At 36.3% G+C, this 24,057-nt stretch overlaps 2 protein-coding genes across 2 annotated transcripts; both read left to right on the top strand.

Moving 5' to 3' along the window:
* Positions 1-11,468: 11,468 nt before the first annotated feature.
* Positions 11,469-16,475, top strand: LOC149814478 (cytochrome P450 93A3-like). The gene is made up of 2 exons (XM_089989916.1): positions 11,469-13,456; positions 15,677-16,475. Exons 1-2 carry the CDS (start codon positions 12,557-12,559, stop codon positions 16,298-16,300), a joined length of 1,524 nt encoding a protein of 507 aa, XP_089846042.1. The 5' UTR covers positions 11,469-12,556; the 3' UTR covers positions 16,301-16,475.
* Positions 16,476-20,166: 3,691 nt separating this feature from the next.
* Positions 20,167-22,286, top strand: LOC149814477 (glucan endo-1,3-beta-glucosidase-like). Its single transcript, XM_089989917.1, has 2 exons — positions 20,167-20,239; positions 21,093-22,286. The coding sequence occupies exons 1-2, from the start codon at positions 20,236-20,238 to the stop codon at positions 22,037-22,039; spliced, it is 951 nt and encodes a 316-aa protein (XP_089846043.1). The 5' UTR covers positions 20,167-20,235; the 3' UTR covers positions 22,040-22,286.
* The last annotated feature ends 1,771 nt before the right edge of the window (positions 22,287-24,057 follow it).

Below are 24,057 nucleotides of genomic sequence, written 5' to 3'. Positions count from 1 at the left end.
AGGTTACTCCCTCATTGATGCGTCTGACCCATCAATAGCACAATTGGGTCTGTTTGGTCCGTCAATAGCTGACCCGTTAAATATCCAAACCAAAATTAAATGCATTTTTATTTAACTCAAAAGTTAATATGGTTATAATTGGAAAATGTTTTATTATGTCAAGAATCAAAATCAATTAGCTATTTCCATGATGGTGACTATGCAAGCTCTACTTGCACTTGGGCGAACCAAAACTAAATGCATTTTTATTTGACCCAAAAGTCAATTTGGTTATTATTGACAAAAGTTTAAATATGACCCAATTGTGCTATTGGTGGATCCAGTGATCGTTGGGCTCATGACCCAACTGTCACGGGCCTATTTCCTTCAATAGGCCAGCGCAACGTGATGGTCCTTTCTTACCGTCACAAGCCTTGGTATCGCTCGCTTGCCAGTTACGGAAGCTTGTAATCAGAGTGCAAGAGAGAATAGAGGGAGAAGAATTGTAATCACAAGAAGCAATCACAACGAGGGTGAATAAAAGAAAGCTCAACACATTTGATTCATTCACAATTTAGCTCATAGGCCACTTACAATTCAAGTATACGGGATGCCCCTTCGGGGTATTGATTCACCTGAACCAGGCAGCTTACATTAGACTTAACGAAAGCAAAACAGTCTCTAGACGCAACTTTACAATGTAAGTCATAAGAGAACATACTTCTCTCTTAAAATCATGTGTCATCTTCAGTGTCATCTGCTTCATGGTAAGCCCTGACTTCAGTCGAGTAGCGGTTGTTGATCCGAAAAGATGGCTCCCACGTAGGTTCTATTGTTTCCTCTCACTGCACTAGGTATTTCTTCACTTTGTTCAAGTAGTTGACCTTGTGGTGAAGGATTTGACTGAGGTGTTTCTCAGCCTGTTGTGTTGCCAGAGCTCTCTGCATGATGGTAGCGTGTTGTGGCATGCTACGTTTCGGATCTCTGTCATCTATATGGAACTGTTTGAGGTTGCACACGTGGAACACCTGGTGTACCTTGAAATTTGGGGGCAACTCCAGCTTGTACACCAGTTTGCCTACCTTCTTTGTGATGGTGAATGGTCCTTCATACTTTTTTATCAATTTGCAGTGCCGCCCGCAGAAGATGCCTGTGCGACCAGGATAAAGCTTCACCAACACTTGGTCCCCAACTTGGAACCCAGCAGGCCGACGATGCTTGTTCACCCACTTCTTCATTCTCTTTGTCGCCTTGTGTAGGAATGATTTCGCCAACTCATTTTGCTTGTGTCAATCTCGAACAAACTGATAGGCGAAGGATGACCTTCCCTTTTCTTGCGCGGTAAGAGTGTGTGGGGTCAGCGACTGCTGCTCCGTGGCTATTTCAAACGGGTTGTGGCCTGAAGACTCGCTCTTTTGTAGATTATAACAGAATTATGTCACATCAAGGAGCTTAACCTAATTTTTTTTATTAGCACTAACAAAGTGCCTAATGTACTACTCAAGTATCCCATTGATGCATTCTATTTGCCCATCGATCTGCAAATGGAAGCTTGTTGAAAATAGTAAATCAAAACCAAGTAGCTGAAATACTTCATGCCAGAACTTGCCCGTGAAGTGAGCATCGCGGTCACTCACAATGCTCTTTGGTATGCCATAGTGCTTCACCACATGCTTTACAAACAACTCTGCAAGACACTTCTTAGAAGCTAAGATAAAAGTGATATACTTTGAGAAATGATCAACCACCACAAGGATTAAGCTAGTGCCATCTACCTTCGGCAGACTAACAATAAAGTCAATGGAGATGCTTTTCCAAGGATGTTCTGAAATTGGTAGAGGCTCAAGGAGACCGACTGCCTTCTGGTTGGTCCCCTTGTCTTACTGGCAGACGAGACACATTCGCATATACCCCCTCCACGTCGTCTCTCATCTACGACCAATAACAGTCGCGCTCAAGAAGTGCTAAGGTTCGCTCCTGACCAGGATGGCCGACCCATAATGTATCATGGCACTCCTTAAGCAATTCTCGACGGAGGCTTTCCCACCGCAGCACGAAAATGCGTTCTCCTTTTATCACGAGGAGGTCGTCTTGTAGCCAAAATCGTTGAGTCTTCCCTACCTGCTCCAGAGAAATAAAGTATTATGTCGTCAGATCTTGTTGCGTACCTTCATAGATGCAACTCAGCAAATCGCCCTCCAAATGCAGTTTGAAAGGCTCTGCATACACAGTAGCCAGTTCAGCCCTGCGGCTCAAAGCGTTTACAACTACATTGGTCTTCCCAACCTTGTACTCTAAGGCAAAGTTGAACTCAGCCAAAAATATCTGCCACCGAGCTTGCTTAGGCATAAGCTTTTTCTATGTCTGAAAATATATAGCTTGTGGCAACATTGTCCATCTTGACGATGAACAGGGTACCCAGAAGGTAATACCGCCAGGTCTTGAGGCAATATACGATGGTTGTTATCTCACGTTTATGAACTGTGTAACGCCTCTCTGCATCCTTTAGCTTACGACTCTCATATGCGATCAGATAACCGTCCTGCATAATAACTCCGCCAATAACAAAGTCTGAGGCGTCTGTGTAGACCTCAAAGGGTCTCTAGTGATCTAGCAGTCGTAGCACTAACTCCCTCACTAAGACTTTCTTCAAGCCATTGAAGGCATCTTGGCATGATCCTGTCTAGAGCCATACTCGATTCTTCTTTAATGCAATTAAGCTTTATATAATTTTTTCTTTCAAATAATCAACTATGAGTTTCATAGTGTAATGGCTAGTATCTTGTTTTTACTGGTAGGTCTAGGGTTCAAAGTTTTGTTGTAGCTAATAACTTTTCATTGAAAACATACACTTGATAGCCCTACAAACTTACTTTGACATACCCTTAGAATAAGGGTAAACTAGTAACTTTGTTTTGCCAATTATAGGGGTAAAATGGTAACTTCAAAACATGAGTTAGTTTAACCCAAGATTAATTCAACGTTAGTTTGTGATTGGGGTCATTTGATTAACCCAAATAATAACTTTGGTGGGCATTTGCAAACTCTGAAAAGTTTTTTTTGTGCGCATAAATTAGGTTGAAACATTTGAGGGGTATTTGAAAGTTTTCCTAATCTTTATATATTTTTAAAATCTAAACATACCATTAGTTTTTTATATTTTTCAAGAAAAAAATAATTTTGTGGATCCCCAAATTTTGAAAGGGAAATAAGGTTAAGTTTGAAAACAAATTTAGATTAAAAAATGGGTCTGAATTTATGACAAGAGATAGATGTGGGGTCCACTCTTCAACCCGCACACCTTTCTTCCTTCGATGAGCAAGGATCAACCACTTTAGGAACTTTAGAATTTTCAATGGTTGGCGCTAGCTTGCAAGTAACTCGTACTTCGAATGTGGGTTCTAAAAGAATGTAAACTTGATGGTGTGAACCGGCAACACCTAAGATTTTTGCATAATAAAGATGAAATTCATGTTTTAAATTTCAAATTGGGTTTAGATAATTATAATTCTAATATTTGGATTTGAATTTGAATTATTGTATTTTGGTATTTGTATCCATAAATAGACCTTGGATATGGAATTGGGACCCATAAGGTAGGACGCCCAATAGGAGGTGGGCACTCTGAAATGAGAAGTCAATGCCCAAAGGAGGGTCGGACGTCCCCACCTACTTTCATTTTTTCACCTATTTAGCTTAGTCAAAATTAGTCTAATTGTTCCCTAATTAATTAATAGACATAGTTAGCTAAGATTGTTAATTTGTTTTAATTTCTTAATTGGATAGAAATCATAATTAGCAAGGATTTATAGTTTGCTTCCTTAATTAATTAGAAAACCAAATTAGATAGGTTTCTTTATCTTTTTGGAAGACTTTTGAAAAAACTATATAGATGAAGGCATTCCTCTCCCTCCCACACATTTTAACCTTTCTTCTTCCCTATTTCTCTTTCTCCCTTCTCTTTGTTTCGTTTTTCCCCTCTCTCTCTCTCTTCCACTTTTTTCTTCCTCCCTCACGCCCCTCCTTAATAGAGAGAAACCCAAGGGTGGTCTAGGGGGGTGGCTACAACTTCATTAGAGGCTGCAGTTGTGATGGAAGGAGTTGTTCGGTGAAAATGTTTTGGGAGGAGTATTTGTAGATTTACTAATTTTGAGGTAGGTACATTATAACTTTGTACATGTTCATAAGGCTAGATACATGAGCATGTCATGAGATGATCTCCGGATGTGTATCAACATACATATCAGCTTAGATTCACATAGGTATTGATATTATTTTGTATATGAAGGTTTTAAAAATCTGAAATCCTTTTTCGAAAATCAATTTTGAGAAAAATGTGTTCTCTTTGGGATAACAGGTGATTTCATATGTAGATTCTTATTATGTATGATATTTTTATGGTTATAACCTGATTAGATGCTTGTATGCATAAATCTAATGTGTTATTGAAGAATCAAAATCATTGGATGTATTTTCTTTATGTTTTTGATAAAAATAATGAAGTTCTTGTTGATTCTTGAAAATTGCATGCAGTTCTATGTATTTTAATCTGACCAGTATTAATGATAAATTTGTTTATCCAAAATCATGAACCCGTAAATCTTGTAAAATTTCAAAGATGTTCTAGACATATGGGATCTCAGTTTGAATCTCATACTCAAATGAGTCGTGGTTTGGGAGATATGCCCTCTGCAAGTGGACACAAGAATCTTGTCACGATAGAGATTCTGTAGAGACAAAAAAGCTTTGTAAAAATCATATCTCTAAGAATACCCAGGATCTATGGATGGAATTTAAGTATTTGTTGGTTTGGATATCTAACAACACATGATTAAAAATTTTGAGGCTAGTTCCTCATGGTTTAGAAATGAAAATTCGAGGAAGTTGCTTTAAATTTTTTATTTTTCTAGAACATGTTTTATCAAATAACATAAACAATAGATATTACATTATTTTTATTTTTCTTCTGGAGTGAAATTTAAGTCTACATTTATGGAGACTTGAATCAAACATATCAAGTCACCCACTATAAAAATCTCAACATTTAATTCATTATGTATGATTTATGACTATTTTTTCATTGGAAAGACTGATTTGGGCAAGACTATTCTATGAGAAGAAAATAGTTTATGGGCAAGACTATTCTATGAGAAGAAAATAGTTTATGCTTACTAAATTTTTAATTCTTAATCTGCGATGAGTTAAGGTTTGAATTTTTTCTAGTATGCATTAACATGTGTATGAAGTTACTTTAAAATTCTTTGATCTAAAATCGTTATGGTTGATTTATGATAGAATTTATAAGGACTGGTAAATTCTGTGATAACAGTCATGAATTGAAAACTTGTGTTTGAATACATGTCATAGTTTTAAAAGTGAACCAAATGCACATAGCATGGTTTCAGACGTGAACAAGATGGACCCATGACTTACTAATATATAGTAGGTGGGCCTAGTGATGTTGTGGGGTTATGCCAATCACTTGTGTATATCTTTTGAATGTTATATTGTAAATTCATGTCATAATGTGATAGTATAAAGCATGATGTTTTGATAAGAAGAATGATGTTATGATATGCAACATGATGTTATAATACATTATAAGATATGAAATGTTTGCATGCACATGTAAATGCTCATAAATGAGCTTGAGGTTTAAAGGAACCTATGTGATGTCAATAGTGCACGAATATATTGTGTGGCATGTGATTAAAATTTGCTATAAGCCATGAAAAGCATGCTTGCGCACGAGATTGCTCATGATTAAGTAAGTGATTAAAAGAAACCAATGGGGTGCTAAAAGTATACAAAATTATAAAAAAAAATATATGCACACATAACAAAATAAATGTCTAGTTGGTTTAAAGGTACCAGGGCGTACAAATACTTGATTGGTTTAAAGGCAATAAGAACATATCAAATGAGTTATCAATATGAATGAGCTTATATAATTGTGTGACTGCTATGAATGGGTAGTATGATGTTCATGCCATGAAAGGCAATGTGGAAAGTTACCCTAAAGGAGTACTTGAGCTATTGAGTTAGAGAGTGTTGAAGAATTAAAGGCACATGCGATGAATTACAATGAACTATTGCTTTAATAAAAACACCTAATAACCCATTCATATCTGGCCTTACCTTGGAGAAGGTAGGTGGTATAAAGCTTTGTTTGACCATTATATGTTTTGAGAGCAAGAGCATCTCATTGGTCCTCAGAGTTAGGGCACCAAACTACTAATTGTGTCATAGGTGCTAGGTTCATGTCTTATGCCAAAGTTTAGGGTGCATCTTGAGAAACTCACCCACTATGGGTTTTCTCTCGATCATAGACCACCCTTAGCAGAAACATTTCAGCAAGTTACTCAGGGAATTAAAATACATAACATAACAAACACCTGAGTGGTCTCATCTTATTCGACGATGGTATTGTGCATGCCTGCAAGAACGATAAAAAGAAAAACAAAAGTCTTACACTTGAGCACATTTATTTTATGTGAAAACTTGTATTGAAAACATGCCCTAATAATATAAATGTTTAATCATGGATATTATGTTAGGTAGCATGTTGCATGAATTGATTTGCTATACTTATCCAATTGAATGCATGAACTTAATTGTGGTACTTGTCAAATTGAATTATTTATGATATGATTATGTGTTCTGAAATATGCATGATTTTATATATGTTTGCTTATGTATATACATACAATGTTATCATGTTCTTACAGAGACTTGATGAGTTTGACCCCTATATAACATCTATACAAGTAATGAGTAATTAGCTAGAGTGATGGCGAGATACTGCGGGTGATGCTAAATAACCAACTATTTAGATTTGATATTTGTTTTGGAAACAATTTATGATGTATTAAGACTTGTTATTTTTATTTATCATGTTTTCAAACAATTTAATTAATTCACAAATGGTATTGTCTTGTTTCTATCTTGAATTTTGAATTCTTGTATTGGAATCAACCCATGATTTGGACCTAGACCCAAGTCTAATACAAAAACTGAATCTAGTCTCATGCTATGTTACCATACCTGTAACCCGCTTGAAATTCTAACCAAAAACCAAAATGATTGTTTCCACTAAATTTTTGTTTTCTTTGATAAATGGTTCTTGTTCTTGGTTGTCTCTTTCTTGAACTTAGTTCTAGTGGGCTAATATATGCTAGCGCTTTCGCACAAGCGAGCTCTTAGTGTCTGGTCTATTTGGAACATTGTCCTCAATAAGGCCTTACATAAAAAATTTATTTTATTTTTGAGGTAAAATTTTGGAGCATTAGAGAGCCACCATCAAGACTCAAAAACATACGAAAGCAAACAAATATGAAATCACTAGGTAAATCTATACTTTTATAATAAATAAATAAACTAAATACAATAAAAAGTATATGAAAATCAAATATCACCTCGGGCTTAGGTAGCTCTTTCCTATGACAATGACGAGCGTGTGGAGTCTCTAATAGCACTTTGACTAGGAACATGCTCTATGAAGACATATGAGACAAAGGATTAAGACCCAGACTAGGCCTAGTAGGCTCAGTTGTGCTTGACTTTTATGGGTAGAGTCAGGATGTTAGCCTCTAAAAAGCTAGGTTGGGTAATGGATGCATCAAGGCTTCTTTGCTTCTAGATCTCATATGCCATGCTGGGTTAGGGGAGAGGTAATCCCCATTTATATTTTTAAAAATAGATTTAGGTCTCAATCTTATAGATTTGATGTATAAAAATCCAAATCTGAGTTAGGGTAACATGATGAAATGCTATTAGTTGGAGATTTTAAGGTCTCCTGATTGACTAGAGTTACCAAGCCTAGGAGCTAAGAAATTGTGATAAAGAGATAGGATGATTTTCTGAAATCCTAAGTTAAAGGTAAGTTCAATGGTCAAAAGTTTTGAAGATTAGGGATAAGAATAGTGACTTTCTGGAAGTTTATCTTTGCATGTGAATCTAGACAAAATGAGCCAAATGGTTCGCTAATGATATATTATGCTAACGACAAGTAGTGATAATGATAATCCAAAATGTTGACAACACATAAGGTTTTCCTAATGATAATTCATTATTTTTTTGTCCATTCTAATGACAATTTAAACAATTGCTAACAATAATACAAGTAGCTTTAATGATAATTCAGTACTCTTAATGACAATTCAGAATTGTTGTTAGAAGACAAGATAAATTGTATTAATAAGTTAACTTGTTTTGGCCATAACTTCATATATGGATGACAAATTAAGATGAATTGAAAAGCTAACGTTCTCTATTTTAGTTTATTTATTTTGGTGCAAAACCATTTCAATTATTTAGTGCTAAAAAATGCACTCAAAGTGAGGCCAACTTGAAAAACAAGATTTATCTTGAAAAAGTCAACTTATTTTGGTCATAACTTTTAATTTTGATGTCAGATTGATCTGATTTTTATCTTGTTTGAAAGTTGAAACCTCTATCTTAAGTCAACTTTTGGACAAAAGTCTTAAGGATGTCTTGATGGTTAAAGATAAAGTTGAAGTTGGAATAACTCTGAAAAAGTATTGAAGACATTGGATTTTGGCAAAAGGCTTTTGACAAAAGATAACTTGGTCAAAATGAGTGTCTACAATCCTATTTCAAAGTATTTTTATTTTATAAATATCATGCTCTTAACATGTTTTTTATACAATATTTATCTTTTCTTATATCTTCACTATTTTCTTATATTTTAATATATTCTATTATATATTTTAAGAAATATATCGATTTTTAGATATTTTTTATGCAATATTTATCTTTTCTTATATCTGTAATATATTTTCTTATATTTTAATAAATGTATAGATATTTTTAGATACTTTTGAGAAAAACAAATATTTTGTTTATCACAAGTGGTGATCTGATCTTTCCCAATTGCTCTATTTCTTTGGTTGGATTACCTATACTTGCCATGACTATCTCTTTAGACCCATTTCGCTTTTGAAAGTGCATCTATGGATGCATTTCTTTGGCTTTCATGGTGTTTAATATTTCTTCGAATTAGGGTGCTATATTTATAGAAATTATTTATCTAAATTCCTTATATCATATGTTTGGCTTGGAGATTATTTTTGTAAAATTTTCAAGAAAAACAAATATTTTATTTCAAATTATTATTTATTTTGAAAATATAATCTCTTAACATGTTTTTTTATGTAATATCTATCTTTTTAATATCCTTGATGTTATGCTTGTATTTTAATATATTTTCTTATATTTTTTAAATTTTATATGTATAGATGTTTTTAAAGTTTTTTTTAGAACAACAAATATTCTTTTTATCACAAGACTTTCCTTTACATAGAAAAATTTGGTAATGTGATTTGTGGCTATGATATATGGGCTAAGATGGTCTAAATATAAGGATAGGCCGGGTCTTGTTGAGTTATTGCTCTGTGACCGAGACCTTGACCTATTCCATAAGAGGTGCAAATTAATCCGAGCAACACAATCATAATACATATACATAGTTATTTTCGAACAAGTTCATGGGTGACAATAAAGGTTATCTAACATACATATTTATTTCAAGGGTAGTTTTGTCTTTTTACCCCACTACACTGTAGTTGTGGTATTTATATCTTTCTGCAGACCTTTTTCACGTGCAACTTATTATAAAAGTACTTGTTGGATTCGAAAGTCTCACTTAATTCACACTACCAAATTAAAGTATACTCAAAACCTACATGTGTTATATTGTTAGAGTTTCATTGATTATAACTAACAGAACATTGTGTCTTGTCACACACAATTTCACATTTCGTCAACAAAATATCATGTCTTGTCACACATAATTTCACATTCCGTCTTGTTGAAGATATCATGAATACCTTATCATTGTTTTTGCACATAGGGTACATTTGTTTTTCTACCCTGCCTTCGTGTGGCCACCTTATTTCTCTCTTTTTGCTCGATCAATTACTAACAATAGCTATCACCAAAGTACTTGTTCTCGAACATCATCTTTTATCATTTACACTTTTATGCTTTATCTTGTTGAACATGGCATCATGTAAACATCAACATCGTTTTTCAGTTCGGGAGTAGTTTTGTGTTTTTACTCCACCGATGTGTAGACTTGCTATTTATCACTTTTCGCATGTTTTTTTTCATACTAGCCAGCAATAAAAGTACTCATTGGAAACAATCACTTTAAAATTAAAGTATGTGAATACCCACATTGTTAGAGTTTCAAGTTATAAGTAACTGAATATCGTACCTTGTCAATGGCACTTTCACATTTCATCTTGTTGTGCATGGCATTATGAATGCCTTTCTTATTGTTTTGTCATATAGGGATAAGTTTATCTTTTTACCCAATCACCGTGTAGCTTTTTAATTTTTCTCATTTCATCTGATCATCTCTAATAATATTCATCACCAACGTACATGTTGCTTAATATCATATCGTGTCATCCACATTTTCAAACTTTTTTTTGTTGACCACAATGCCTTGTATACATCGACATAGATATCTATTTTAGGGGTAGTATTGTCTTTTTACACCCACCATCATGAAGTCCTTATTAGAGATGATAGACCCGCTTAGTTTGCTAATGATAATTAAAGTTTGGTGAAAACCTACAAACGTCGTATAGTTAGAGTTACAAGGATAATAAGTAACTGAACATCGTATCTTGTCACTCAAACTTTTATATTCTATATGGTTGAAGATGACACTATAAATGGCTTGTTATTTTTTTCTCATATAAGGATAATTTTATCTTTTTACACCACCACCATAAGGATAGGTTTGTCTTTCTACACCACCAATGTTATTGTTGCTTAATATCATATTATATCATCAACATTTTCACACTCGTTCTTGTTGACCACAACACCATGTATACATTGACATATATATCTACTTTAAGGGGAGTTTTGTCTTTTTTTTCTTTGACCATCTTGTAGTCTTTGTTGGAGACGAGCGACCTACTAAGTTTGCTAATGATGTAAAAACCCACAAACATCATATAGATATAGTTTAAAGGATAATAAGTAACTGAAGATCATATCTTGTCATTCGCACTTTTACATTTCATTTTGTTGAAGATGGTATTATGAATGGCTTGATATTGTTTTCTCATATAATGATAGGTTTGTCATAATGCCGTGTAGCTCTCATATTTTTCTTATTTTATATGGCCACGTAATTGTCAAAGACATTCACATTTCATCTTGTCGTAAACTGCATTATGAATGCATGTTATTGTCTTTTCATATAGAGATATGTTTATCATTTTACCTTGCTACCGTGTAGCTCTCCTATTCCTCTCATTTCATTTGGTTAATCTTTAAATAACAAAATCCATAACCAACATACTTCTTGCTCAACAATATATGGCATCATCCATATCGTTCTTGTTGACTACAACAACATGTATACATCAACATAAATATCTCTTTTAGGGGTAGTTTTGTCTTTTTACTATTCAATCAGACACTAAATAAAGTGACTTGTTAAATAGAAAAACGAAGCCAAGGTTTACAAATTATGAATCCAACCTTAAATTTAAAAGAAATCAACGGAAAGTTCACAAAATTGCTACTAAGATGTGCCAAAATCAGCAAAATCCATCAAAAACCAGAATTAAGCATAGATATTGTCCAAGAATTAAGGCAAAACCCTAGGAATAGCGATTAAGAACTCAATTTTTTGGATCAAAACCCTAGAATCGACGGAGAGAAGCGAGTAGAGGGTTCACCATCACGCGTTGCTCCTGGCAGGACGAAGCAATCAGATAAATGAGCTGCTGTCGAGGCCTCCATCCATCCCTTGATCTCATCCACCAGGGTTAAGATCATTGCCACCTGGCCAGACCTCTGCCTGCCGCCAGTGTTTCGATCGCCAGATTTCGTGATCTTCTCGACCTGGAGCGTGTAGGAGCAACACCTTCTTGCTCGTCGCTATTGTTGAAGATTCAGGGCATAAGAGGGAGTAGGCTGTGAGAGGAAAAAAAGGAAGATAGATGTGAGCGATAAAAAAGGGAGGGGCTTTACTGGCACAGTTGTTGCTGCGCCAGTGAAATAACATAACCTCTCTTTCTAAGCGCTCAAACCCCTAACCATTTCCCAACTTTCCACTTCTCTCCCAAAGTTGCCCCTACTCACCTCTCCCTTACTTGCTTCCCAAGCTAGCCGACCCTCCTGTCTTCCATCACCTTCTTCACCCTGGCTCTTCCATCATTACCCAACCTCCATTTGGTCCGTAACAAAATATGAATCGATCATTTGATTGAATAAAACTCATCTTATGTCAAACGATGGGATCTCTTAATTCTTTACTCCCATCACCACCCCGGAAGCAGATCAGCTCATGCTGAACATGAGCTTTTTGCTAAAGCCAACATCGTGGCCGTCTGAATGCCACGTAGCATATAACTGTTCTATTGACTTTTTTTAACTTTTCAAAATACAAAACTAACGGCCACGATGTTGGCAGCATTACCTGATCTGCTTTCCATACAAATTAGGTAGCGTTGTGCGAATTGAACCCTTTTTTGTATCGTTTGCCTCATTTATCATCACTGTGCATTTTTCCTTTTCTTCCACGAAGGAAATGGCCACCACCACCGAAGAACTTGCGTCCTCCCCCACCCTTGCCTTCATCCTCTTCCTCGCCTCTCTTCTCATAATCCTCGTAATAAGGACCTTGTTCAACTCCTCCTCAACCTCCAAGCTTCCACCATCCCCACCCTCCCTCCCAATCCTCGGCCACTTGCACCTCCTCTCCGGCGACCTCCCCCACCGCTCGCTGCAGAAGCTCGCCTCCCGCTACGGTCCCCTGATGTACCTCCGCCTAGGCTCCGTTCCCACCATCATCGTCTCCTCCCCGTCTCTCGCGCGCGACTTCCTCAAGACCCATGACTACGCCGTCTCCACCCGCCCGAGATTCACCGCCAGCGACATACTGGTCCCTGCTGGCTTCGTCCTGGCGCCGATGGGTTCCTTCTGGCGGTCGATGAAGAGGTTCTGCGTCACCGAGCTCTTCTGTGCCCGCTCGCTCGAGCGCTTCCGCCCCATCAGGGAGCAAGAGGTTCGCTCCTTCCTCCTCTCCATCATGGAAAGTGCCGGAGAGCCTCTGGACATGGGGAAGAGGCTGAGCCATATGTCTGGCAACGTAATGTCGAGGATGACCATAAACAAGAGGCTGGACGAGGCGATGGAGTGGTGGAGCGTGGTGAAGGAAGGCCTTGAGATCACTGGGGAGTTCTATATTGGTGATTTCTTGGGGTTCTTGAAAAAGCTAGACCCTTGGGGTTACCAAAAGAGGTGCCGTGCCCTGTACCGAAGGTTCGATGCTCTCACGGAGGCGATCCTCGCGGAGCACGAGGAAAGGAGAGGGAGGATGAGGACGGAAGACGACAAAGCAGTCATCGTCGATGTCCTCCTTTCTGCGATGGCAGACGACAAGGCTGACGTCAAGCTGAGCAGAGATAATATCAAGGCTTTCATCCAGGTAAAAATATGATGATGAAACTTTTTCATTTTATGCATAATAAACTTAAATAAGCTTTAAAATATCTTGCAGTAACGTAGGAAATGGCCGGTTCAGATTCTTCCAAGTGTCGGCAGAACTTTTCTTTAGATATTTACACTCAGAAAACGCGGGCAGGTTATATGTTCCTCCAGGAACACGCACGCACTGTAGCTACAGTGCGCCCTCAGGGACCCAAACCCGGCACTCAGTGAGAACCCTAGAACACGTACTGTCAGGGATGCACGCGCAACACCCTCTGGCTTTGCTTGCTGTACTTACCATCGATGTTGATCCATTCCCAACGAGAGATGGTCTCCTCCTCCACCATCCACCCCATGGTATGATGAGACCCACCTCTCTTCTCTCTCATGATCCCTTTGTCTTGAGACACACGAAAACCCAATGTTTTCATTCATCATCCGCTCATTACGTAAAATCAATGAGCTCAATTGTTAGTTTGTACAGGTTATCCAAGACCCAAAAACAGTTCTTTGAAACACCCTCAGAGACTCTGAGAGAAGCAAGGATTGATGATATATTGCATCGATGAATGAATGAAGTGCCCACCAAGTGTCTGACGAAAAATGGATGTTTGGATTTGTTTAGACAGGTGGAGAAGTGGCGTGAGGCCTAATCAATTTGTTTTTGCATAGTTTTGGATGGGTTTTTGGTGATTGGATTGGTCTCTCTCTCTAAAGGGTCTCTCTGTCTCTCCCCTTCTTCGTTCTTTTTATTATTATTATTCTTTTTTATTTGGGCTTTTCTTTTTCTTTGATTAGATCCTCTTCTTTGAATTTTTTTTCTTTGATTAGGTCCTTCTTCTTATTTGATTTTCATTGATAAGGAGGTTTTTATTTGATTTTTAATGATTAGGGCTTTTTTTTCTTTGATTTTCATTGATTAAGGCTTTAAATCAAATCTATATAAAAATATGAATATGATTTATTTTTTTGCATTTTTGGGTTTTTGGTTTGTATATAAAATGAATATGAATATGCATTTTAGGGTTTTTGGTTTGTACATAAAAAAATATGAATTCTTATTTTTATTTTCTTTGATTTTCATTGATTTTCTTTGATTAGGGAGGTTATTTATTTGGTTTCTGGTTTGTATATAAATATGTTGCATTTTGGTTTGTATATAAAATTAATATGAATATGCATTTTAAGGTTTTTGGTTTGTCCGACGTTAAAATCCATAATAAACATGTTAAAACACCCATATGGTTGGGCAAAAATCCATATCAAGATTCATATTCGGGGCAAAAATTCATATTTGAGGCAAAAAACCAATTCAAAATCCATATTCGGGGCAAAAATTCAATTCAAAAACTATATTCGAGGCAAAAAATCATAGGTTTAGACATAATTTAGTAATTCGATCTATATCCGAATAAATAATCCATAATAAACTTGTCAAAACATGTAAAATGATAAACAAATCGGGTCATACGATCCAAAATAAAGTAATCTGACCCATTATCTATGACTCTCCATGTTGTCTGAACATCGTCATCAGAGTACAGTTCAAACAAACGTTAGACTTGGTACTATAACTTAGCAAAAATCATTTACCAAGTACAATCTCTCATGTAGAAATGTGTTTTTAGAGAGACCAAAATCAATGAAATGAATGGTGGCTCATACTGCACTAAAACTTTTGTGATCAGAAATTCATGTCTTTTTAAGTAGATTTGATCCAAAACATATTTTGAGTAAATAAGCATTGATAAAGGCATCTGCAGTTCAGATTAGGCAAAAAAATAACTGCAATTATGATATTTTGAACTGGTTATGCCTTACTACCTAGTATCTCCATCAATTTTTCAATTATTTAATAAACCGTTTCTTAATCATATTGTGCAGGTGATCTCCATAATTGATCATTTACTAGAAAACACATACTATGTTGGGTTAGTTTGATGTTTAAAATGTTATAAAGGGATTTTAAAATGAACAGCTCATAATTAACCAAAACATGTCAACAACTAGTTCTAAACTGTTCTTGTTTGTAAATAAACTGTCTGCGTGCATGTTTAGAGGTACTACTAGAACCATGCATGCACCTTTCATCACTCACTCGTCTCTTCTATAACTATTTGCTTGATTAAAGTTTAATCTCATGGTATGATACAGTCTTTACTAGTCCCTTTTGTTCTTTAGAACATCACGTTTTGACTTATTTAGTATATGGATCTAGGATATGTATGTTGCAGGTATGGACACTTCATCCATGACAATCCAATGGGCTCTAGCCGAACTCATACTCCACCCTGCCATCTTGGCGAAAGCTCAAGCAGAGATAGATTCTGTGATTGGGAGATCTAGAGTCGTCCAGGAATCAGACATCCCAAACCTCCCTTACCTCCAAGCAATTGTCAAAGAAACGTTCAGACTTCACCCTGTGGCGCCTTTGCTGTATAGGGCAACCATTGAAGACTGCAAGGTTGGCGACTACCACATTGGAGCTAATTGGAGAGTCTTTGTCAATGTGTGGGCGATTGGGAGAGACCCCAATGAATGGGACGAACCATTGGAATTTCGACCGGAACGATTTGTTGGCAGTGACATAGATGTCAAGGGACAGCATTTTGGGCTGATTCCGTTTGGAAGCGGCCGGAGAATGTGCCCGGGGGCCACTCTTGGTTTGCATGTGGTGCATAGTACGCTAGCTGGTTTGGTCCAGTGCTTTGATTGGAAGGTTGACAGAATTGACATGGAGGAAGGGCATGGTTTGACGATGCCCATGGCTCATCCTCTGATCTGTCGTCCTATTCCACGCTGCAATCCATTCGTTGGTGTTGTGAAAAATGATTATATCTAGTTTAATTACCAACATTTGCTTGTTTAAATTGCATTTTCCAGGGAATGAATGGATGCATGGGAAAAACCTTGTATTAATGTTCTCCGTAATAATGTCTTGTGATGTACTTTAATATTTATGATTGTGATAAAATCTATCGAAGTATCTTTGTTACCTAAATAAAAAACATGATTTCATGTTAGTTTTATTGTTATTTTTACTAGCATATTGTGAATATTTGGGATCCAATGAGTCTCACCTTGGGCTTAAGTAGCCATTTCTACAAAGATAACGAGCACTATGATGATCAGACAAGGATCTAGATCTATGAGTAAGGGCCCCAGACTCTTTATGTATGGGTGCTCTAAGCTGAGATTAATTTGAGAGAAACTTGGATTATAGATGGTCTAAAATGGGGGGACTGAACCTTTATTTATAGGTGTAGAACTGAGGAAGAACCAAATCCAAGTACTCTGCGGGAGCCTGAATATAGTGTTCAGATTTTAAGGGTAAAATTGATATTTATACAATTATGTGTGTGGGTAACATGAGCATGTTAATCTATTTAATGTATATAAAAATGTTATAGTGCATGTGAAAGGCTAGTATGTGAAGGGTCCGTTAAAAGTGCATAAGAATGTGAAAAGTTAGTATGGGAAGAGTGAGTAATTAAAAATAAATTTTTATATCCAGAACCTATGAGGCCAATTGCATGGGTAGGCCTCCATGAAGCCATCTATTTCAGCATGAATAGACAGAATTTAATGCGTGAAGGGCATGTTTGCTATGGTCATAAGTGAGAACGAAGAATCACAGTTGTTGATAAAGTACAAATGACATCAATCTTGTATACAAGTTTCAGAAGATTCAAGAAAAAAACAATCACAGCTAGCAATCACAATCACAACTTGTCTCATGTTTCTATCTTGTTTGAAAGATGAGAGTCTCTGGTTTATTTGATTTTAATTTTGTAAAAAAAAAGATCTTGAAAATTTTATTTTGAAAGCCAAAAATATAGTTTAAGTTGAAAAGACTCAAAAACTAGGCCAAAGAGAAATGAATCTGTTAAAAGTAGGTGATGGTAAAAAAGTGATGGTGATGAGGGGTGAAGCAAAAGAAAAGTAGTTAGTTGTGAAAAAGAAAATAGGTCTATCAATTGAGATTCGTTATTTCCATGGCAACTAGGTTCTGCAACTGAGCTTAGCAAAAATATAGATGAATCTTAGTTTCACTACCAAAAGTGAAGTTTTGTAAAAATTGTGAGTTTCAATATTTTGGCGTATAGGTGAATTTTAGTTTCATTGATGAAAGTTGAGTTTGGCTGGACCAGACCTGTGATTTTGGCAGGTCAGTTTAGGCTCGGTTGGGGTTGGGTCCGAGCCTTCTTCCAAAAATTACCCTTTTGGGCTGGGCCCACTGGCTGCCAGACATGTTGTCCGGCCCTAGTTATGATGACTAAATAAACATTATTTTTACTATTCTTATTACATGTAATAGGTATTATTTCTCTCTTTTATCTTAAATTTCATATTTATTGAAATAAGCTTGTTTCCTATGATTCCCTTTTTAATTTGAGCATTTTTATTTTTTATTTTATTTTTTGCCATGCCTCTGAGGACGTTTACCTTGTAGGTAGGAAGGCTTTGTTTGGGAGCACGTTACCAGAGTATTTGTAGTGTAATCAGAGATGGTTATCCGATGTTATACTCATCTCTCGGATCCAGCACCTTATCATTTGCCATAAGAAACCGTCCTTGGTGCTGGTCTTTAAGCATTCCAACAACCTACACAGACAAGGAACAAAATAATATGTAAGAAATATTAAGGTCATTACTATACCAAAAAACACGAGTTCAAAATAAATTCATCTTGTAGCAATAAAAAGAATTGTATCATAAACACATCTTCTAAATGAAAGACAGAAAAAAGGAAAAAAAAAATCAAAATTTATGTAATACAAAATACAAGATCCAAGTCCCATTAAATCAGAAATAACTCTAGCTAATTAGTTGAAATTGAAACTTGCTACTGCTTTTCAGTGATGGAGAGTATGTAACGCCAATTGTGCAGCAGTGATATAATTAAATATGATTTTAGTAGTTTCTACATTCTTTGCTACTCAAATACCATTCTAAGGGTTCTCAAACATAGTGAGGAATCAGGAGTAATTGAAAGCTAAAGGAGTTGTTCATGCTTCCAAACAAAAAAGGGTCTACAACTCCTTTGAAATCCATTTCTCTGCAAGTTTGTTAGTTATACTTTTTCACACTCCTTGCAACTCCCTCCAACACGGGTTCTCAAACTGAACCTAAGTTACTCGGTTGTCCATGGGGTTTTCATTCGTTATCAAAAAAAAAAAAAGTTTTGGAAAGGATTGAATTTCTTATTGAATGGGTTTACCCCCGGTGTCAATGGGTTGGGTATGACCTGAACCTCACCCATACCAAACCCTATAGTGTAAGATTTGGTAATAAATTAAAGAGATCCGATTAGAATCTGTATTAAACCCCAAAAAACTGATGGAACCGAGTACGGTTTACGAAATTGCATACCAGGCCAGGTTTGACTAAACTTTCGCTTTCGATCTACATATTTTGTGTAAAAAAGATATATATATATATATATATATATAACGATATCACCTACTTTTCGGCCGGTGTAGTCTATTTTTCTTGTAGGGTATTTTACCTGTAATCCTTATAAGAACCGGGTATGGTTTTTCTTATCATGGGTCAGATCAAATATGGATCGGAACTCAATACCAGCTCCACCTTAAAGTCAGAACCTACTTAGATCCGAACCAGATCCGACCTGTTTAAACCGCATCTCACCCGAATATGATCGGATATTAGAACTTGAACTGCTCTTTCTTACCAACGACTAAATTGTGGAGGCTCGCTTGACACGTAGGTTGCACTCGTAGAAAAAGTAAGCTGTCAATTTAATTAGTTAGGAGGTCGTCGGAACGTTATATATATATATATATATATATATATATATATATATATATATATATATATATATATAATGCACAACCGTCATGATATGTTATAAAAGTCGGAGACTTTGTAGCCGCAGATGTGAAAACAGTGGCATTTTTTAAATGAATTGGACATATGAAAAAGTCAAATTTCACCGACTGCCTTTGAGTTGGTATCTATATATCTGTAGTACCTAAAATATGAGAACCAGAAATATAAGCATTTCTAACACTTTTTTTTTGCAAATCCAACGATGTGAACATAATGAATTTTATATAGTACCTAAAATATGAGAACTAGAAATATAAGCATTTCTAACATTTTTATTTTGCAAATCCAACCATATGGATGTGCACATAATGAATTTTATATAGTACCTAAAATATGAGAACCAGAAATATAAACATTTCTAACACTTTTTTTTTGCAAATCCAACCATATGGATGTGCACATAATGAATTTGTTAGGAATCAACCATTGAATCGTGTATTTTCTATAAAAAATGAATTTTGAATGCTTGAAGATTATAAGCCATTGATTTTAAAACCTAAAAAAATCAAGTTTATGCATCAAAATCGGATGATTCATGAGCAGCTTTTTATTTTGATCACATTCATACGATTAGATTCAAGAAAAAAAAATAAAAAATTCATAAAAATAATTGTTCACACATTAGTTCTCGTATTTTAGTGATATATATATATATATATATATATATATATATATATATATATATATATATATATATATATATATATATATATATATATATATATAAGTTGAAGACTTTATTGTCGGAGACAATGACAGATTCTTGAAAAGAGTTGGAGAAATAAAAAAGTCAAATTTCAGCTACTTCCTCCAACTAGTTATTTAAAGCGGCCACGGGCATCTGGTTCAAGAGCTCAACACCACCACCACCACATTTCAGCCTCTTATACTTTTCCTCACGACTCCAGGATTTTTGCTCAAGTCATGGGTAATCTCTCTCTCTCTCTCTCTCAAGATGTTTTTATGAATGTTTTGTTTGCTAAGGATCACGCTTAGATGTAAAAATATGATTCTTTGAGCATGAAATTTCTCTACAATGTAGACCATTAATTTTTTAAGCTCTTGTAAAACTAACTTGTTAGCAATAATATGATCCAAAACCTGTGTTTTACTGAATAAACTGCATAGATCACATCTATAAGAAAAAGGATAAAATATAAATAAAAATAAAAAACCTTCAAAAAAATGTGAATTCTAGTATATATATATATATATATATATATAGTAAACTAGCAAAATATGTAAACTGGTATGAATAGAGATTTTCAAAGTTTTTTTTTCTTCTAAAATTTTACCATACGGATGAGATCTAGATGTTTGGTTTTATAGAAACAAATCTTAAATCATCCGATTACAATGTATAAGAAAGATCTTTTAATGCTTGAAAATCAATGGCCTAAAATTTTTGTAAATATTCAAACATAAAAAATCACATTTGTTGATCCAATTACGATGATCTAATAATCGATTACAGCAAATGGACCGCACAAAATGTATCTGTGGGATTCCTGAACCTCCCCTCACCTATACAAAAGCACGTCCATGGGAAAGTAGAAATTCTGGGAGTTTTAAAAAAAACTCATGCCCTTTCCCACGAAAGAGCCTTCCCATCCGTGCGAATGCGAATGAAACAAACAGGCCCTCCAAGCCAAATGATAGGAAAGGCTTGGCAACAAACAATAACTTAAGAGATCTAATGCTAAAATTCAGATAAAACTCTAAGCCAAATTGTAATTCCAACGTTTATTCTCAAAATCAACATTGCTGCTCAAACATCACAGGAAATCAACTTGGAGTTTGTTACGGGATGCAAGGAAACAATTTGCCGTCGCCACCGGAAACTGTGCAACTCATCCAGTCCCTGGGCATCAGAAAAGTCCGGTTGTATGATCCGAACCCAAATGCGCTCAATGCTCTAAGGGGCACCAGCATCGAAGTCAATGTAGGCACCTTCAACCAAGATCTCCCCGGCCTCGCATCGGATCCAGCTTACGCGAGCTCCTGGGTTGCTGCAAACATCCAGGCCTACATGCCGGAAGTTACTTTCCGGTATGTCACCGTTGGCAATGAAGTCATACCAGGCAGTTTGGCCCAGTATGTGCTCCCAGCCATGCAAAACATGCTCAATGCCATACGGTCCGCGGGTCTCCAAGACCAGATCAAGGTATCCACATCCGTTTTCATGGGGGTCCTTGGCAATTCCTTCCCACCCTCCCAAGGTTCCTTTTCTCAGCAATCTGCTCCAATTATGGGCCCCATCGTCCAATTCCTTGCTAGCACCGGGGCCCCACTCATGGTCAATGTGTATCCTTACTTTAGCTATGTGGACAACCGTGCCCAAATAAACCCCTCTTATGCCCTCTTCACAGCTAACTGGGATGTGGTCACTGATGGACAACTAAGATACAGGAACCTGTTTGATGCCATGGTAGATGCGGTCTATTCGGCCATGGAAAAGGTTGGTGGTGCTGGTGTCGGGCTTGTAGTCTCAGAGACCGGATGGCCGTCTGCCGGTGGTGACCTCGATGTCACCACAATCGACAACGCGCGAACCTACAACCAGAACCTGGTGGCACATGTGTTACAAGGTACACCAAAGAGGCCAGGGATGCTTGAAACTTACTTGTTTGCTTTGTTCAATGAGAACCAGAAACCAGCTGGTATAGAGCAGAATTGGGGCCTCTTCTATCCAAACAAGCAGCCAGTTTATCCGATCAGCTTCACTTAGGGTGTTGAACAGACATAGTCTAAGTACATAATATGATGAAGTTCATGTCAGGGTCCAAAGACATTGCTAATCAGTAAATAAAGCAATGGTTTATAAATCAGCAAAAGTCCTTGAAAAAGATCTTGCTTGTAGGATTGTGGTTGAATAAGATCTCTCTCTCTCTCTCTGTTTTCTATATTGTTCGGTTCATGGGGTTCAACTTTTTGTTGATCTTCATGAGTGGTAATGTTGATCTTCTTTCGGCTCTCTGTCTTCTCTCTCTCTCTCTTTCTCTTGTGTGTGTGAGTGCACATGCGTGAATCAATTTTTATTTTTTGAGGAACCCTCACCGAAGGGAAAACCCTCGGGTGGAGCTCCATACATTCAAAATATTACATTTTTGGACAGTTAGATGTGCAAAAAAACTGCAAAAGTCAAAAATATTACATTTTTAGACTAGGGGTAGCAAATTTTACCCCTTATTTTACAACCAAATCTTGTTATTTTCCACATCAGAAAAAAAATCTTTTTATTTTCCATTGATATGGCTTAAGTATCTAATTAAAAGAAAATTTTATAAATACATGCCTAACCCTCGGCTTAATTACAAACATCCGCTTAACGTTTGTTAATTTACAAATGGGCTGCTGAGTTTAGAAAATAATTCTCAAATAGGTGCTTGATCTTAGGTAATTTAACCATGGTCCAACTGTAGTTATACTTGATAAATTACCATCTGTGCTTTTTCTCGTTTTTCTTGCGTCCCTAGGTAAAATCAAGGGTTTGAAGGCTCCACCCAGCCAGAACCTCGTCTTTACAGGGCTTGCTAGAGAGTTCTGATCGAAGTGCACTACCAGTAAAAGCTCTCTCTCCCTCTCTGTGCGTGCCAAATCGATAAAAAAGTTGGCAATAAATCAACAAAAACCCTTAAATAATTGGTGGGTTTCAAGTTGTTGGTAGGATGATAAAATAGCAAAAACTCACAACTCGATCTACTATTTTGAGAATATGGAGGTTCTTGTTAGGAAGATCTTTCAATATTCTTCTATGATGGCTTTCTCCTTAATGATTTTGTGTTGCGTTGTTGGGTGAACCAATATATATATATATATATATATATATATATATATATATATATATATATATATATATATATATATATATATATATATATATATATATATATATATAAAGTGGTAGCATAGCACGGCCATCCATCACATGCAAAAAACGTTAAAAAAATGCTAAAATGCATTTTTTAGGTATTTTAGCATTTTTAGCAATAATTTTTTATTGACGCTAAAGGTTTCATTTTTCACTGGGTCTCGGACCTTTAGCGGCAGTTTATCTACCTCTCATGACAATCCATACAAGTATATTGCTCATATAACCAATTCATGTCCGAAATAATATTGTACCCACCAATCATGTCTAACATGATCAGGTTGACAGAGAGGTTCTGACCAAAAATAACAACTTCCACGTATGGCAGGTAGGTGTGAGTGATGGTTCTATCGCTCGAAGGCATGACCATTTCCAAAATGTATCCCATCATAACAGGTATTAAATCTATCATAGTAGCAAAACATGTTGGCACAAAAGATTGTGTAGAACCAATGTTGAACAGTACTTCATCATCATATTTAGCAATGAAAATAGTATCTTCGATGACATCAACATCCTCTTGAAACACTTCTATGATGTCGCGTATACGCACCCCGAGGCTCTCCTCTGTCCCTATTGTTGTCCTCGTTGTGCCATGCTCAGTCCCTTCAGTGCCAACCTCTTGGGACACTCCATGATGAAATGTACCATCTTGCCACAGTATAGGCAAGCTCCTGTATCTTTGTAGCAGACACTTTTATGTTGCATCTTGCATTTCGAACATATTCCGGTGGATGATTATGGATGGTTAGCTCCACCTTGTTGTACATGAGGCATCTTGGCTAGTGATGTCCTGCTCAGACATGCAGTGGGTTTTTGGGACTTGTTCCTAGTGCCTTTTGACTTCTGGAATCGCTTGAGTTGTGTCTTTTTGG

The sequence above is a fragment of the Nuphar pumila genome, chromosome 15, assembly GCF_984573655.1.
Source record: "Nuphar pumila chromosome 15, dmNupPumi1.hap1.1, whole genome shotgun sequence".
In the NCBI taxonomy this organism is placed as follows: Eukaryota; Viridiplantae; Streptophyta; class Magnoliopsida; order Nymphaeales; family Nymphaeaceae; genus Nuphar; species Nuphar pumila.
This window is presented reverse-complemented; position numbering and strand designations above follow the sequence as displayed.